The 16642-nt window shown below is 45.0% G+C and overlaps 1 protein-coding gene across 1 annotated transcript in view; it reads right to left on the bottom strand.

Moving 5' to 3' along the window:
• Positions 1–6841: 6841 nt before the first annotated feature.
• Positions 6842–16642, bottom strand: part of LOC142080087 (protein eva-1 homolog C-like) — a 219143-nt gene continuing 209342 nt past the window's right edge. Inside the window, exons 7-8 of the mRNA XM_075144933.1 lie at positions 15773–15946; positions 6842–8399 (exon numbers count right to left, since the gene is read on the bottom strand). Of these exons, the coding sequence (XP_075001034.1) occupies positions 8029–8399; positions 15773–15946 (545 nt within the window). The 3' untranslated portion in view covers positions 6842–8028. The remainder of the gene's footprint in view (positions 8400–15772; positions 15947–16642) is intronic.

The raw sequence follows: 16642 nt of genomic DNA on the forward strand, positions 1-16642 counted from the left end.
CCTGCCACCAGGTAGAAAGGTGGAGGTGGAAAGGCAATCTCAGAGGAAGCAGGAGGTTTGCTCTCCTGGCTGCCCCCCATGTGTGGGGCATGGAGGGACATAGGGTGTTTTCCTGGTTTCGGCCGGGATACAGTTAATTAATATGTGTAGACACATGCCCCCATGTTTGGGGCAGAAGGGAGTCACCAAGGAGCAGTAGCCCATGCCCTGGTGGACCCCAGCCCTCAATAAGTGGGTTGGGAAGAGGCTCAGCTTCACCAGCTTCATCCCTTCTTGTGCTGGTGGTGTTTGTCTTCCCCTGGTCCACAAGGCAATCTGTTAAGGGATCCAGCACCGCTGGTACTGTAAACCCTGACATAGATGCAGAGAGCGAAGCCTGCTGAGATGCTGCTATAGTAGAGGAAGCATCAGAGGAGTCTCAAAAGTACGCCAAGATTGTGGGTGGCACCTTTCAGGGTCTTGTCAGACAGCATTCAATCTTCCCTCCCAGGAAAAGCATCCTCTGGAAGTGCTGTCTGGTGAGCTCCTTAGTCTTCAGGCTGCATCATTAGCAATCACATTTTCTTGGTTTTTAGTCAGTTCTCAGAAGCAAACGTGTCACTGCCAGATCAATTCCAGTTTCAGGAGAAAAATCCTGCACTGGTTTTGGATGCAAAGTTACCGGTTCTGACTCAGATTGGTTCGCTTGAGCCCTCTTGAACTTCTTCTCTTAAATTGTCCTTTTAAAAGATGCCAGAAATACACAGATGCTTTACTGGTACTGTAATCACATTGGAACTTGGACACCTAGGGCAGCTATGGGCTGAAACAGCAACACCCAGATACTGCTGGGTCTGTTACTTCGGAGCAGTGCGGTGCGATTTCCAGAAAGGAAGGCAACTCACACAAAGAACAGTTCAGAAAAAGCATCAGATGCCTCTGAGCTCTGCTGTTCCTGGGTGGTCTAGAGGCTCCAAAAACGCAGGAGCTGGAGAAAGGAGAACTACTTCTATCCCTTCTAAACAATTCATTCATTTAAACAAAAGTCCCCTTACACGGAGAATGAGGCGAGAACCGTTCCACATTAAAGGGGATTTTAAAGACCTTTGCAAGAAATGGAATGTACAAATTACTGCCTTTTTAAAAGCCAAAGGATGTTTTTCCAGCATGGCACCGCATCCCCAGAAAAGTGCTGCGGGGAGCTTATATTTCACTCACGATACAGAATAACATCAGACTCCAAACACACCCAAGTCAATGCCCTGACAGAAACTGTAAAGAAAGATGCCTTTTCACTTAGATGTCCCATTTCAGGGTTTTTTAATGCCACTTTCTATTGCATCATTGCAGCTTATATTTCTTCATGAAGTCATAATAGAAAGGGAAAGGTGTTTTCTCATAGCTCAAAGAAAGAAATTTGACTTTGTTCCCATTTGCTGTCACTATTTGTCCTCAGAAAGTGCTTGCTCCAAAAACATAAGCTTATCATGCAAGAGAAATGATTGAAGTTTTTGGGAGGTGCCAAAGTGGCAATGTTTGCATTTGGCAAAGGATGCAAAGCCTTGGCAGAAATAGGTCCCCCTCAAGACTGCATTTGCCTTGTTCAAGCTCAGCCTCAACATAAGGATTTGCTTTCCTTCGCAGTCACCCAGCTTTGCTCAGAGCAATGTCCTTCAACAGGAAAAAATTCCAAAACCAGGTTTTGATCTTTCCCTTCCAGTCCCTAATCCATATGTTGTTCAATAGGAAAATAGCAGATGAACTAATGAAAGCCAAGATCCATTCCAGTGCCATAAAAAATGTGGAGTTTCCTCAGCAGTTAGTGGAAAATGGGTAGCAGAGGTCCCCAGCCAGCTAGAAGAAATAGAGGAGGAGAGATCAGCCACAGGAATGTGGTCTGCCACTATTTACAGTCATGGCCATAGTTGGGCAATCTAGGAGGGGAAACAGGAGGAAAACTCTTGAGATGACTCAGCAAGGGAGGGATGTAGGAGGGACTGGGACATCTCAAAGAAAAATGAGATGAGAATTCTATTCTATGATTCTATGACTGGGACATCTCAAAGAAAATTGCTTCCAAAGAATGATGGATTGGGCATTATCACAATGTCATACCCCACCCTTCATTCATCAGAAGTTCCTCTAGAAAGATAGCTGATAAGAAAACATGACATACTCTTTGGAGAACTCACTTTTTAAATTGATTTCTTTAAATTGAAAAAAAAATCCCCACTGAATATTTTTGCAAAGCACTTTATTTAGACTCTTCTACCGTTGAACGGAAAAAAATAAAACATGCTTGAGTTTGCTTAGGTCTTCGGAGGGGATGCTGAGGCTTTAGTTTTACCAATTTATTTTGTCATTGGTATGGAAGGGAAAAAGAGAAAGCAGGTGAAACAAAACATAAAATCAGGTAGTGATTTTCTTGAATTAAAAGTACATCCATATTTTGAAATGTTTTCTGGATGATTCTGACAGTACTGAGTGGTTGGGGAAACAACCATGTGTTTGCAAACATACAAGCCATCACTGACACATGCATGTAGGTGGGTAACTTACCACCCATTTATTTCCACACCCCAAATCAATGACTTCTCCAGCACTGAAAAATCAGGCTGTCCCTCAGGAACAGGTCCCAGAAGAGCAGGCCAGCACATCTTGCCATTTTTTACAGGTTGTAGTAATAGCGATGAAGATCACAGATGCCTGGCTATGCTCATGGTCTTGACCACAGTGCCCCAGTACTATGTCAACAGCGTTTTGCCAGCAGAGGGTGGCTCCATTCCCTTGGTTGAAGCTTCAGCACTAAGAAACCTTGTTTGGTGAGGACAGGCCTGGCAGCAGGAGTCCCCTGTCCTCCAACCCCAACCTGCCAAAGGCTCTGATCGGAGGTTTGGTGTGAAGCACATTGGTCCAGCACCTCCTCTCCCTCTGGGGACCTTCCTGAGCTGCCCACTTGTGTGCGGACAGAGGGAAAAGAGAATCAGTGTTGACATCCATCCTGCCTCTGGAGCAGTGCTGGCCATATTTCCAGGCATTTGACTGAGGAATGTATCTTGTACCTCCCCTCAGCAAGCAGACATCTCCCAAGGGAAATCATGGGCCAGTTGCACTCTTCTAGCCTTGAGGAAAAAGCCAAGTCCACCATCCTTCTGGAGGGGCCCACATGGGAACCGGTAGGCTTTCATGATATGAGCAAGTGTCCACCAGAATGCACTTCCCAGAGCACCCACCACACATACATCTCTGAGCAGCTCTCAGGTGGCCATGGTTCAGCCAACACATAACTCCCAGTGACATTGCACCAGTGACCCAGGGCTCCCTGATGCAATACTCCAAATGGTGACGATTATACCACTGTTACTGGAATAGGACCATTCAGTGGTGGGTAACTGAAAGCCCCCGAAGCAACTGATTTGCTTAAATACTACTAAACCACCACATCCACTCAGAGTATGCGAGCACCTTCAGACCAGGGGTGTAGCAAATGCACACTTATTGCAACATAAAGGTGAGCTGCAGTGTAATGAACCAAAACCATTACCGCCTTTTTGGTGAATTATCCTTAACTGTGACACTCCTTGAGAAAACCACAGACTAATAGACAAAGAGAAAAGGGAGGAAATTACGTGAAGGGGCAAGCTAACGAGTGGACAAGGAAAGGCAAGCAACACCGAGAATTTTTTTTGGGGGTATCTAAGGACACTAGAAACTCAGATCGGATTATTAAAACTCCACTATGATGGAGACCTCAGTAATGATTGTGAGCAGAAGGATTTCTGGGCCAGTCTAAGATGATTAATTGCTTGTGATGCCTCCAGAAACTCAAGAGAGCCCATGCAGCACAAGAGGAAATTCAGATTCCCCACAGCACCACGAGCATATGCTTTACGTCCTGGCACTACAACGGCTAAGCGAGCTTGCTTTATTTGTGTAGCCCCTGGGGTGCTGGGAAAGATGGCAGGCAAGGGGTTAAGTAGTGGCACCGCGGTTTCTGGAAGGGAAAGACACGCCTCATTAACTGGCTGGAATTCATCGAGGTTATGAACACCAGGGTGGACATGGGAAAGGCAGCAAACTCTGTATTACTGAGATTTTCAGGGTACATTGAGCACAGGTCCGCAAAAGAGGTCAGTGCCGATGGAGAGCGTAGCGGGTATCTAACTGGAACAACTTACCTCTCTGCAGTTTCTCCATACACAACTGTGACTTCTGTAACCAGCCCCATCTGTCCCACCAGACAAGAGGATAACGAATGTGCAGTTGACTCTTCAAAAGTCTGACCCGTTGTTTCCACGTGTTCAGCTTCTCCCGGGAGAAGGACCCTCAACTTTCCAAGCCATCACATTCATTTACAAAGCTAACATGGTATGAGTTATCGAACCGTAATTAAATGGCTCTGTGGTTACTAATCCAAGTATCCTGTGAGTTGTAGAAGCGTGAAAGTGTCCAGGTATGTAGTGCAGGCACTTCACTTCCCAAGGCTCACCTGCCACTGGCCTGCAGCCCAGCAGACAGTACATGGCAACAGCAATGCTATCTCCTTTAAATACAATATCATGTGGTTCCCCTTATTACCAACTGATCAAGCAATCCAGAGTCCAGGATTGTTCTGTTATCCTCCGTTAAAAAATTATAAAAGCAAACTGAGGCATAAAGAATAGATCCACATGGAAAATGACCTCAGCATCTTTTTATCCACAAGGTCACTGATTAGGAAATTCATTCGTGAAACAGGAAAAGTTGATTTCAACTCCTCTATCTATCTTGGGGAATTTGTATAGTGTTATTCTGGAAACAATATCTCATTTTAATGTAAAAAATTAAATGAGCATGGAAGTAAGAGAGCAGAGCTATGCGTAACCACTTACAAGAGGGATTCTCATTAGCCTGGTAGGAAAGTATGTATTCTCTGCTCTCTGGCTCTACGAGTGTTTAAATCACTCATATGACACGGTGAGTACAACAGAAAAGATTGAAACCGGGCAAGTCCAAAGCTCTGTGTGCTTAAAATACTCCTTTGTGGGGTGAGAAATATGGATTTGACCCCTCCCGCAGTGAATCCAGCTCTGCTATACTCCAGGTGAGTGTTTTTGCTCCGTTGGTTTATAGAGTTAAAGGCAAGCCACCAACTCCTGCCCCACGAATCTTGATTGTGTTTTTTCCCCCAGACAAACTATTCAGCACTTTTGGGACAAATCCAGAAATAGTTACAGAATGACTTAAAGTCTTTTACTTACGGTAGCTCAAAGGATTGTATTTTTTCTTTTTCTTTAGTCAAAGCCTTTTTAGAAATGCATGGCCCTGAGACAAAAGGAGCTAGACGGTACGTAAAAGTATTGCATGTGCTGTGAAGACGGTGAGTCTACTTTTGTTACATCTTGTTACCTAGGGCAAGGCTGAGCTGGGCTTGTCTGCTCAACTCTGAAAAGCGACGTGCGCAACCTGCTCCTTTCTCTTGCGAGCTTCGGCTGGAAGATTTACAGCAGCACTAGCAATGCTAAGGAAGGATTATTCATCCATTTGTAACTGGGGTTCAGTTGTGATTTACATTTGAAGCAGATATTTTAATACCTCAGTTGCATATGAGGTACACTCATATGCTCTTTCCTCTGGTCAAAAAAATTCACTTGGGAAAATCATATACATAAATCCATTCATTTATAGCATTTTTATAATCAGTTTTGTAGTCTATCTCCCAGGACACAGGACTCTAAATCTGACAATTTGCTGTCCCTTAATCACAAAGGTTGAGGGACTGTATCTTGCTATAGGCGAAAACACACGGCCAACAAAACTGATCCCCCTGACCTCATCCTGTCGTTTTGCTCCTCGAGACCCTGAGCAGAGCGCATTCAACATTCCAGCTAAAGCACAGCACCTGGCAATGCATCCAGGGCTCGGGACCTGCCTCCTGCTTTATTTCTAAATACCAGCTGCTAAATTACATCCCAGGTCAATACTGAGCCTTTCCATTTGAACCTTCACGGGCCCAGGAACAGGAATCGCTCTGCAGTACTATATTGCCTTCCCAGGTGAAGTCACCTCTTGCTGGCCAGCCTCATATTTGACGTTACCAGTACCACCAGTTGCAGTTACTCAACTTTGCTCTCACCCTATAAGAGCCAGGAGAAGTGGTTGTAGGCACTTCAAATGCAGCTTTCCTCAGCCAGAGAAGGAGACCCACAGTGACCCCAAAGAATGCCAAGGCGGCCCTTGGTGTCAGGGGGCTGTCCCACCATGCAGCTGTTTGGCACAGCACATGAACAGCCCCACTCTAATGTCCTCAGTCATCTTGTGGGCAGGTCCACCCATGTTCATCTCTTCTTGAGGCTAGGGGAAAGCTCTGGGCATTCAGAGCTTTTGGTCGTTATTTGCTTTGCTGGCATTTTGTGAACTCTTAAGACATAAGCATATCTAAGTGACAGAGGAGCACATCCCAAAGCCATGCAGGCTAAAGCAGCGTCGTGCAGACTTGAAAAACACCAAGTTTCATGGCTGAAGTGATCTGAACTGGTGCTTGGGAGCGACTAATAAGCACCTAGATAGCAAGAAGGGTGGTGATATCCCATTGAACACTCCATGGGTCAACTGAAGGACTAAAATATATTTCACCTTTTTTCCATGTATTTTTTGGTTTATTTAACATCTGCTTCTGGTCCAGATATGATTTGGATCTGGGGAACAGACTCAATGCATCATGAAACCACTGGGACTCTTTCCCTTGGTACGGGTAGGCTTTGGTATGGCCCCTTGAGAACCAACACATTGCTCAGCTGCTCCTGCCCATGTGCACCACAGAAGTAGACTGATGGGCTGCAGCCAAAGGAGAAAGTGCCTCCAGGTTCCTGCATGCAGAAGACATCAGCCTTGGTTGCCTGCAGAGGTGTGCTACTCTTCCAAAGCATCTCCCTTGAGCTGAACACCTATGCCAAAAGTGAGGATGCAAATTCAAATGTATTGAAGCAAACCAGAGTTTATTTAGCATTTATTACCCATTCTGTTGTCACATGTGGCTTCTTCTGTCTCCATTTTCCTCTGGTAAACATAGACCTTTTATTTTTTTTATTTTTTTAATAAAATATATAAAACATTGTGCATTGCTATCCATAGGAAAACCGTAGTTTAACAACAAAAAAAAAAGAATAAGGCACATTCCTGTGCAGCATCTTCAAATATATATATATATATTTAAAACAAAACAAAAAGAAAACCCTTTTCAACCTCTTTGAGGTTGTTAACTTCTCACCAGTCACTGACACATCTCTTATATTACCATAATTTCACTGTTGGAGGTGGGTTGGGTTGTGTTTGACAGGGGCCAGTAGGGAGAACAGACTCAAAAAAATAATAGGATTTTATCCCTGAGGTGTCAGTAAAAAAAAAAAAATGTTCCCATTGAAAAGGAAGATGAAAAGACAGCCATAAATAACTGAATACACTATGGCAAACATCCAAGCACCGAGATGATTTCACAATGGAAGAATCCCTCTCCCCCCCCATCCCCCAGTTCTTAACAAGTCATATTCGCCGTTGGGTTTTAATTAGGTTAATCTCATGGCTTCTGAAGTCACAAGACAATCGGTCAGGATGCACCTCCCCCTCCCTTCCCAAATCATCTTTCCAGATTTGTCATTTTGTTCACAATTCTCCCACAGTCCTCAGGAAAGGGAAACCAAAAAATCCTATATGAACACCAAAACCTGGACAACTTCTCTCCCCAGCCAAGAGAGGAGCACTCGTACCGCAGCATGCCAAATTCCATGTCCCACACGGGAGGACTATAATTGTCACCTTCCTGCCTGCTACTAAGAAGTGAAGTTGGCAACCACCTCTGCTGTAACCAGAAAGTGTCCATGAAGAGGGGTGATAGCAATATGTCAGGGAGAAGGAGCCGGGGAAAGCTTTATTGCTGTCCATCCACTGCTCCAGGTAGCACGCCTGAAAGGAAAAGGGGAGACACCTACGTAATATTCCTTCCCTCCCTCTCCTCTATCACGTGTGGAGGAGCCCCAGGGTGCAGGGCAGGACGGTTGGACTCCCCATCGCTTAGTAGTAACGGTTGAGGCTCCTGGTCCCTGGGATGTCCGGCTGGCCATTCATCCAGATCTCCCGGATGATGCGCTCCCGCTCCTCCAGCCGCTGAGCTCGCTCCAGCTCCTCCGCCGAAGTGAAGACGTTCATGTTCAAAGTCCTCTCGAACCTGCGGTGCCTGCGGGCAGACAGGTCCGAAGTGGTGTCCGAATCGTCATCGCTGTCGCTGCTGTCGCTGTCGCTCTCCCTCTCCCGAGGAGGTTTTTTCGCGGAGGAGCGTTTGCAGTCAGTTCGGCAGGACACCCTTAGCACCAGGGCCAGCAGGGTCAAGACGAGTCCAATGCACACTCCGGAGACAAAATACAGAGCAGCCCGCTCGGGGTTTTCTGAAAGGAGAAATAAAATGATTCTCGAGAACAACCCTTAAAAGAAGAAAGCACACACAGCCCCTCTGTGCACATAGCAGCCACGGTCTCTGGAGGGGCAGGGTTTCTAATGGTTGCTTTTACTTCCAAGCCCTCCTTTGCCTCCTCTCCCCAGGGAAATCAGAAAGGGGAATTTAAACGGTGGATTTGCTGCCAAGGCATTTGCCCACATGCAGAATGTGGGTTCGCTGCAGTCGTGTCTTGGAGTTGTCTGGAAGGGGAAGGAGCAGCCCACAGAATTAAATGCTAATTTAATGGGGTTGACAGTAGGGTGCTGCACACCCAGCAGCAGCTAAGTGCATCTCTCTGTCACATCCATTATCATCGTACAAGGAATAAAGATGATTTACAAAGCCCTCTGAGCTGTGGCCCAGCTGAAATGGGAAGCCTTGCAGCATGGAAAAATGCATATTATTTATTCATAGGTTTCATTTGCTTATCTAAGGCAAGTGTGCTGGCTTTCTGCCCAGACCACCAAAACGTATACCTGTGCTACACAAGTGTAGCTGGAGCCACTGCACCAGCAGGATGAGTCCTACATAGCCACATTTCAGAGGTGATATAACAAGACTACAAAGGATCCACAATGCCTTTTAAACTAGGTCATCTATGTTTATTTACTACCTTTTTTTTTTTTTGGTTCATGGGACTACTTAGAAGCGTAATTATCATAAATGTTGTTACTGCAATTCCCTGGGCTGAATCATCTCGGCATATTCCAGGTTTATAGGTAGCTGGATGGGTGAAGGTGAAGCAAGCAGAAATGTCAAGGCCAGCTCTACTCCGCTGTGTCTGCTGGAATCCTGAGTTCAAGGATGGAGTCAGTTCCTCAGATGAGAATTTTTCCCTTGAACTCAACGATGGAGCTGTAACAGTTCCCACCAGCTGAGAGCCTGACATTCAGCTGCGAAAGATCTCTGTAACTAAAAGGGTACGCTCTACCTTCACTTCGCCCCACTGTGCTTTTAGAAACTGCCCTCTCCAGCTGATTTCCTTAAAGCAAAGTTTGCAGAAGATGAACTGGAAACCATTTGGAGATATTCAAAAATCAACAGAACAAAACCCTGCTCTAATTTCAAAACTGGCTCTAAATTTGAAGTTGGCAATGTTCTGAGTAGGGGGTTGGACCAGGTGACCCCTGAAGGCCTCTTCCAGCCTAAATTATTCTCTGATTCTGTGGTCAGAGCCCCAACACTGACTTGTGCACTGTTCAAGGCAACGCATAGTTCAATGCCTGGAGATGCTCATGGAACAGTTACAGAGAGAAGTGCTCCTCACTTCTCTCCCAAACGAATCTCAAAGGTGACTGACAAGTCAAGGCGGAGGAAGATGTCATGATAGTCTGAAAATTGGCTAATAAAACATGATACTGTTGCTAGAGTGATTGGTGTGGATGGCATGGGGAAAAAACAGGCTGAAGAGACTACAAAAAGAGAGAAGAAAACTGCAGCAGATGCATTCAACAAGTCCAAAAAAAGAAAGAGGAGAGAAATGCAGCAGTAGTTGGAAAGTCGAGTGAGACCAAAGCCAGAGGTTTTAAGCTAAGATATTTTGACAAAAGCGAGACAGCAAAGATCCAAAGGTAAAAGAGAAGATACCAGAGCAGGCGTGAAGGATGCACCAGTGGCTCTTGTAGCAGTCTGGCTGAGTGAAATCCTGGCTCCAATGAAGCTAATGGCAAGTCTGAACTCAAGGGGCAGAATTCAAATTAAAACTGCAGCCCTGTTTGTGCAGTAGCAAAGCTGCTGCCCATCTGGTACTGTGTGAACAGTAAAGAAGCGGCCTAAATTTCAGAGATTTGGAAACCCCAGGAAAAGTAGAATCACTACCCGATAGTGCTTTTACCTCCATGTGCAATATAACTCAGTAATTGCAAAGCTCCCTTTGCAAGTAGACGTAAGGAGGGCTCTGAAGACACCCAGAGTGTGGGAGTGTGAGAAGAACAAATGAGCAGGACTGATCTGTTTGTACTGGAAGATGCTTGGTCCAGTCTGCCTCCGCTCTGCCTGGTTGACAGGATGCCAGGCGCACTTCTCTGAGCACCACGTTCCTGCACACACATGGGCTTGATTTGGTTGCATTAGTTCCACCGCTCACTCTTTTAAAGCAACTCATAAAAAAAACATAGATTGGAGCCTGAGACGCAGACATATGCGGTTTCTCTTCCTCCGTTTTTCTCCATGTTCTGCTTTTCCTTTGTCCTCCACACTCCTTTTTTCCATGCTACTGTATCCAGCTCATGAGCAAGCTGCACCTCGATTGCTACTTAAGCAAGCGTTTTTCATCCCCTGCTTGTGCTTGTATGTATAGCCCTTCATGCAGTGCGATGGCTGTAATTGAATCTTTGGGCTCCAATGGCATTTATGAGCTCCTACAGCTACTCTGTCAACATCTGAGACACTGTCTGGACTTCCTCACTGAGCTGTAACCCCACATTCAACTGCAGTCTTGGCATTTATCATACGTACAATCCACTCACACAGCAACATCTCTTTTTTTCACAGCAGAAAGAGCAACTTAAGCTAAAAACCACGGGCTCTGCTTTTTCTCAGTTGAAGTAGCCAAGTCAGCAATAGCCTAGATTTGGGGGTTTGACAGTTGACTAGTGATTTTGAGAGCCTCCTCCATTGCATGTTCTACTTGCAAAGACCAAAAAGGGGCATCCTCTTCAGCAAAGGGATGCTCACATCTTCCAAAAACTCAAATGTAGCTCAGATTCATCATACCAACACTGAAGCGCCTCAAAACACTCATCATATTTGAAAAAAGGCTCTTTAAAAGTGTATGGACATCAGTAACAAGAGTTAACATAATTTTGATATGTATGCATGTGTGTGTGTGTACACCCATTAACATATGGATTTTGACCAGTGTAGCTTTTTCTTCCACTGCTGTGGATGACAGCTCAGAGCTATGTTTTTCTCCTAAATACCTAGCAGGACCCAGTTGCTGTCCATCTCTTTAGCTGGGGTTACCTTTCCCCTTCCTGGTATTTCTCTTTCTGGACTGAAAGCATTGATGAAAATGTCACTGATCCAAGCCTGAATTTAATCCATGCAGACAAAGATATATGCTCTTTATAACCCTCTATACAAAAGCCACCATTTTCTAGGCGCTCAAACTGGCCAAAAATTGGAAACACATTTTATTTTGTTTTTCCAACCAAACCAGCAGCAATTACGGAGCCTGTTTCCTGAGGGCTAACAATCTGCTGGGAGCATCAGCCCAGACTGCCATTAATTCCCCAGGAAATGCCCCAGGCCAAGGTTGTTATTGCTATTATAATAAATTGTTTCAATAAATAAAAAACAATCTAGGCATTAACGCTGCTGGCTTCCTGTGATGGCTTCATGCATTCAGAAACCTCAGTGGGGAGGAAAATTTCAGAGGGCCCCAGTAAAAGGTTCAGCATTAAGCATGGCCAGACAAACAGTAGGAGCAATATCTTCTAGGGAATTTACAGTTAGCCCCACAGGCTGCCGAAATCCCCTGGTAGAACAGAGGAAGCTCTCCAGGAGCCTCTTATTAATAAGGCTCAGGCCAAGCAGTCTAAAAGTTGGAATGATCTCCCCTGGGTTGTTTTTTGGAAGCCCTTTGTTAATAACTTGGCAGCAAAGCTTTGCTTGTGAAAGAAGAATAAAACAGGGATTTGTGGAGGTTTCCCTCCAAGTACTTCAGCCTGACTGCAACGACAAAACTGGAATAAGTCCCCTGTCCAAAAGGAGGCACTGGAAGTGCTCTGATACGATTTGAATGTTTAATATTTATATAACCACGAGGGACAGTTCTGGTCTTGCTGGTAGACTGTGACTGCAAAGACAGTTCCAGTTGTCACTGAGACTGGCGAAGTCTTTCCAAACACTCAGACAGGTTTTGGAACAGGTCCATGACAAATAGCAGGTCTGAGGTTTGTAGGCAGATTAGATTGCATCTAATTAAAAACCTAATTCTGTAAAGAAAATCAGCTTTCAAATTAAGGGCATCTCTGAGTCTTTCGCAAGACTGAACTCTACATAATATTTATTTGTTTGATCAGCTGATAAATTCACTCCTCGTTGACATTGTTCACTCTTTCTCCCTATTTTTGAAGAAATGTTGTTTTCAGGGGTCTGGGATAAGATTAACACCTAACTGGCTTTGATAGTCCTAACCATGATGATAGCTGCAAACAGATTTGATGGTGAAAACAAAGACTCCTGCAAAGAGGCTTTGCTTCCTGCTGTGCTGTGATTTTTCACTCCTCGGTTGTCAATAGGAACATTCCCAACTTTTATATGGGAACATCAGTCAAAAAGATGGTGGAAATGAGCACAGAAGCTTTCGCTTACATTGGCACTTCTCCCCTCTGTGCACTGCAAGACTCTGCATGTGCGAGTGACCGAGCCTGCAGACTCTTCATCTGCAGCTGCCCACCCAAACCTGCCATTTTGTGCAGAAAATATGACCACCACTGAGCACAGAGGAGATCCCACTGATCTGTGGATGCTCTCCCCAGGCTGAGAGACACCCCACAGCCAGGAGGCAGGAAAAGTAGTAGAATGGATCGTCCTTTCAAGCACGCACTTCACGCATGAAATACCAAGTGCCCGTAGCTTCTTTTTCCTGGAGTGGGTCTGAGGGTATACACCACCCTCTGCCCCAACAGAAAAAACATCTTTATATGTTTCCCCTGCCTATTTACAATTTTCTCTTGCAAAGTCCTGTTTTGAGGCAACTCATCAGCACAGGAAAGCCCTGAATACAGCACTTTCAGTCTGCAGAGTTTACCTCAGGGATGTTTTTAGTGTCATGAAACAGAGCAGTTCTTGCACTCCTGGTTTTTTTTGGCACCAAGGCTGTGGTCAGGAGCAGTGGGAAGATGCGTGAACCAGAACCAGCCCTCCCCGGCCACCCAATACCCTGCCTCTCCTCAGCCACTATAATGGCTCCCCTATGGACATCAACAGCTGCTGTGGCTTAAGCAGCCTTCAGGACCCCAAACTCAGGCGAGCAAACAAATTTCCAACTGTTCTGCTGCTCAAAATCTGCAACATGAAGAGGGATGGCTTTGCAGTGCTCTAGTTTTATGTAAATTATATTTGTGCCCTGCGACACAGCTTGTCTTTGAACTCATAATCTAAAACCTCTCCGTATTCACATATAATAAAATAGATCATGCCAAATCCATCCTTTCCGCTAAAAGCAGAGGGCTAAATTGCACGCAACAGATAAAGATGGTTTAGGGCATCTGCTGTTTCAATCCATGGGGCAGCCATCAATTATTTTTGTAATAAATAACAAACTGAACATGTATATCATTGAGACTAAAACCAATCTAACAGCCATGGTTAAGCGCACTGAAAAACATGAGCAAAAAGCTCCTGAACTGATCACTGGAAACCAAAGTCGTGAGGTCTGAGTTTTACCTATTTGACATCCAGCGGATGTGAACACATCACAAGGACACCACATCACGAGAGGGCAAGCGAATCCCACAGCAACAAGACAGTTAAAGTCGTCCTTATTTATTATTTGTGCTACAGTAAAATCTAGAGGCTCCTGCCAAGACTGACACCTTGCGAAGAGCATGAATCAAGGCCTTGTGCCCTACAAAACGAATGCAGGGTCAAAGAGTTCTGCTGTGGTCAATGGAAGCAAAGTCCATGGGGCATCGTCAGCAGCCCTGAATCTTAGTCCCAACTGTCCCCGACCATAAATCCTACAACATTCTGCTGCCCATTACTGTTCAGATGGGGAAAATAATATTAACAGCATTTTATTTTATAGTAAGGTTGGGAGTGCAAGTATTTTCATGTCAAAAAATGGCAGCTGTAGGTAAGAGGGGGGAGAAATGTGATGGACAGAAGACTCCTTTAAAGTTTGCTTTTTCTAATCTTTCCTTAGAGAAGCCCATGCAAGAAAAAATATATCCTACTCAGCTATCTTTTTTGAAGAACACTACTAATTCCACTTAAGCTGCCTGCTTCTTAAAGGTGTCATGAAAAGATAGATCCTGATGCCACCTTTGGACATGTAGAAGGGCAGAACTTTGGATTCACCATTCATGGTCCTTTTAGAAGGACCCTCCACTAAATGTGCAGAAACACGCTTACTAATCTACACAGTGATTCCTAAATGCAAAGCCCAACTCAGTTGTTTCAAATCCAAATACTTGTCTGTAGCAGCGTGGTGGTATCTCAGCAAGAGGAAGAGAATGGCACCAAGAATGCATTAGTATTTAATGAATTAGCAAGACTGAATGGCACACAGACATGAAAAACTAGCTCACAAATATCGGAGTTTTAGTTTTATAGACCTCAGTGCTCCAGTGGTGCTAGCAGACTGGCCACAGTACACAGAATTATTAACAGCATGTAGTAAAAAAGCAACACATTAATATTACTAGCAAGGTAATATTGCTTGGCAATAAGCATTGCAAGGTAATAAGGATACAAACCTTTCATTAAACAAATGGAGAACACCCATAAGAAAAAAGTGACCACAAACAGTATGTCCTGCCTCAGGAGGCTAGTTACACAGAAACCAGGGCCCTCCTTCTGGGGAAAGCAGCAGAGATTGGCCTAAAATATGCTGAATGAGTGCATCCGATGCTATTCAGCCAGTGCTCCTCCTTTTTTTGGGTTAGGTCCTCCAACTCTGTAGGCAATCCCTACTGCTGACGAGGTACTTCATGCAGTTGCGGGATGGGAAATATTTGCACTATATCACCTGCCTCTACTGTACTTTTTGCTATCAATGGTATTGACCCCAAGCACTCAGTAGGGCACACAATCTTTATTTCAACTTTTAAAGTAAATCTTAGTAGAGGACTGCTCCTCTGTTACTTGAAAGATACATGTGGGTGAGAGATAAACTGTCATCCAAGGAAATCTTACTCTAAACTAGATTTAAATATACAATTAAGCAGACTCTCAAGTTACTTCATCTTCACACTTCTACTGAAGATAAGCCAAATTCTCTGAAGCAGGGTAATGATCTGAGTGCTGCTTATTTTCCAAATTACAGGACAACAAGCTTGCCTCCCTAATGAGCCAGGCTTTGATCTCCAGGAAAATGGAGCATTAGGAATAACACCACATGTAAGATTACATTGTATTTAACTCCAGATGAGAGCAAATCCAGTGGAAAGCAGAGCACAATAAACCCTGTTATATATCGTCTGCTAGAGCTGCCCTGGTCAAGTCTTTCAAGGGAGAATTTGCCGAGAGACGAATGAAAAATATAAACAGTTCAAAGAGACAGATTTAACCCTAGGTGACTATGAAATGTAGGCTCAGTTGAGGGTCTACAAAGAGCTTGCAAGAGCCGAGAGAGATGGCAGCCGCAAGACCTACCTGTGATAAAGGCATACGCTGCTAGGATGTTGCTGAGCAGTGCCATCTCTGTGCTAACGCCCACGGGCTCCATGCTGCTGTTGAGCGCCGGCGGTTGTGTCTCATCCACAGGAAGCAAGAAGGGGATGTTGTCTAAAGGGTAGAAGGTGGCCGATCTCCCTTTCTTCTTCTCTGCTTTGAAACAGAAAGGGAATGAGGAATGAGGCACGTGCCCCAGCCCTAACCTGCCCTATCCCCACCAGGTCAGCATCTGCATTCAGAAATCTGGAGCCGCTCAACAGCAAGCCACCCAAATTTGCCCCTTTTGGGGGGGCAACTAAACCTTCTCAGGTAGCTTCAGCTGAGCACATACCCTGTCTGCATCCAGGCAGCATCTTCTCTCCCCCGTCTCCTGCTCTTTCATGTCACCACTTAGACACACCCACCTACGCTACAGCAAATATATAATCAGGTTTCTTTTCTCTTATGTAAATCAAAGGAGCCTTTATCAACAGTGGGTTCAGCTAAGCTTGTAATAAGGACTGGAAAACACAGGCAGAGCCGGCAACCCTCTGCCGGTGTCGCGCTGTAGCAATCCATCCACACCTGGCAAACAGACGTGCTTTCTCTCCAGCCTTCGCGGGGAAGGGCAGACCTGAGTTTATGACTTCCTTCAGAAGCCCACTCGTATTGTGTTTCACCCAGACACCATTTCCCCTTTGGAGAGGTGAGTGAACATGGGTTAATGATTTGATTTTATTTGTTGAAGACCGGAGCTAAGGAGGCAGCTAATTCCAGGAGGCTCAAAGAGACCCTTTCAGACCTTATCAGCTCGCTGCTGAGTGCTCCCTGCACCTTGATCTGCAGGCAGACACCCCCACTAGTCACAAA

This window comes from Calonectris borealis, chromosome 3, assembly GCF_964195595.1.
Source record: "Calonectris borealis chromosome 3, bCalBor7.hap1.2, whole genome shotgun sequence".
NCBI lineage: Eukaryota > Metazoa > Chordata > Aves > Procellariiformes > Procellariidae > Calonectris > Calonectris borealis.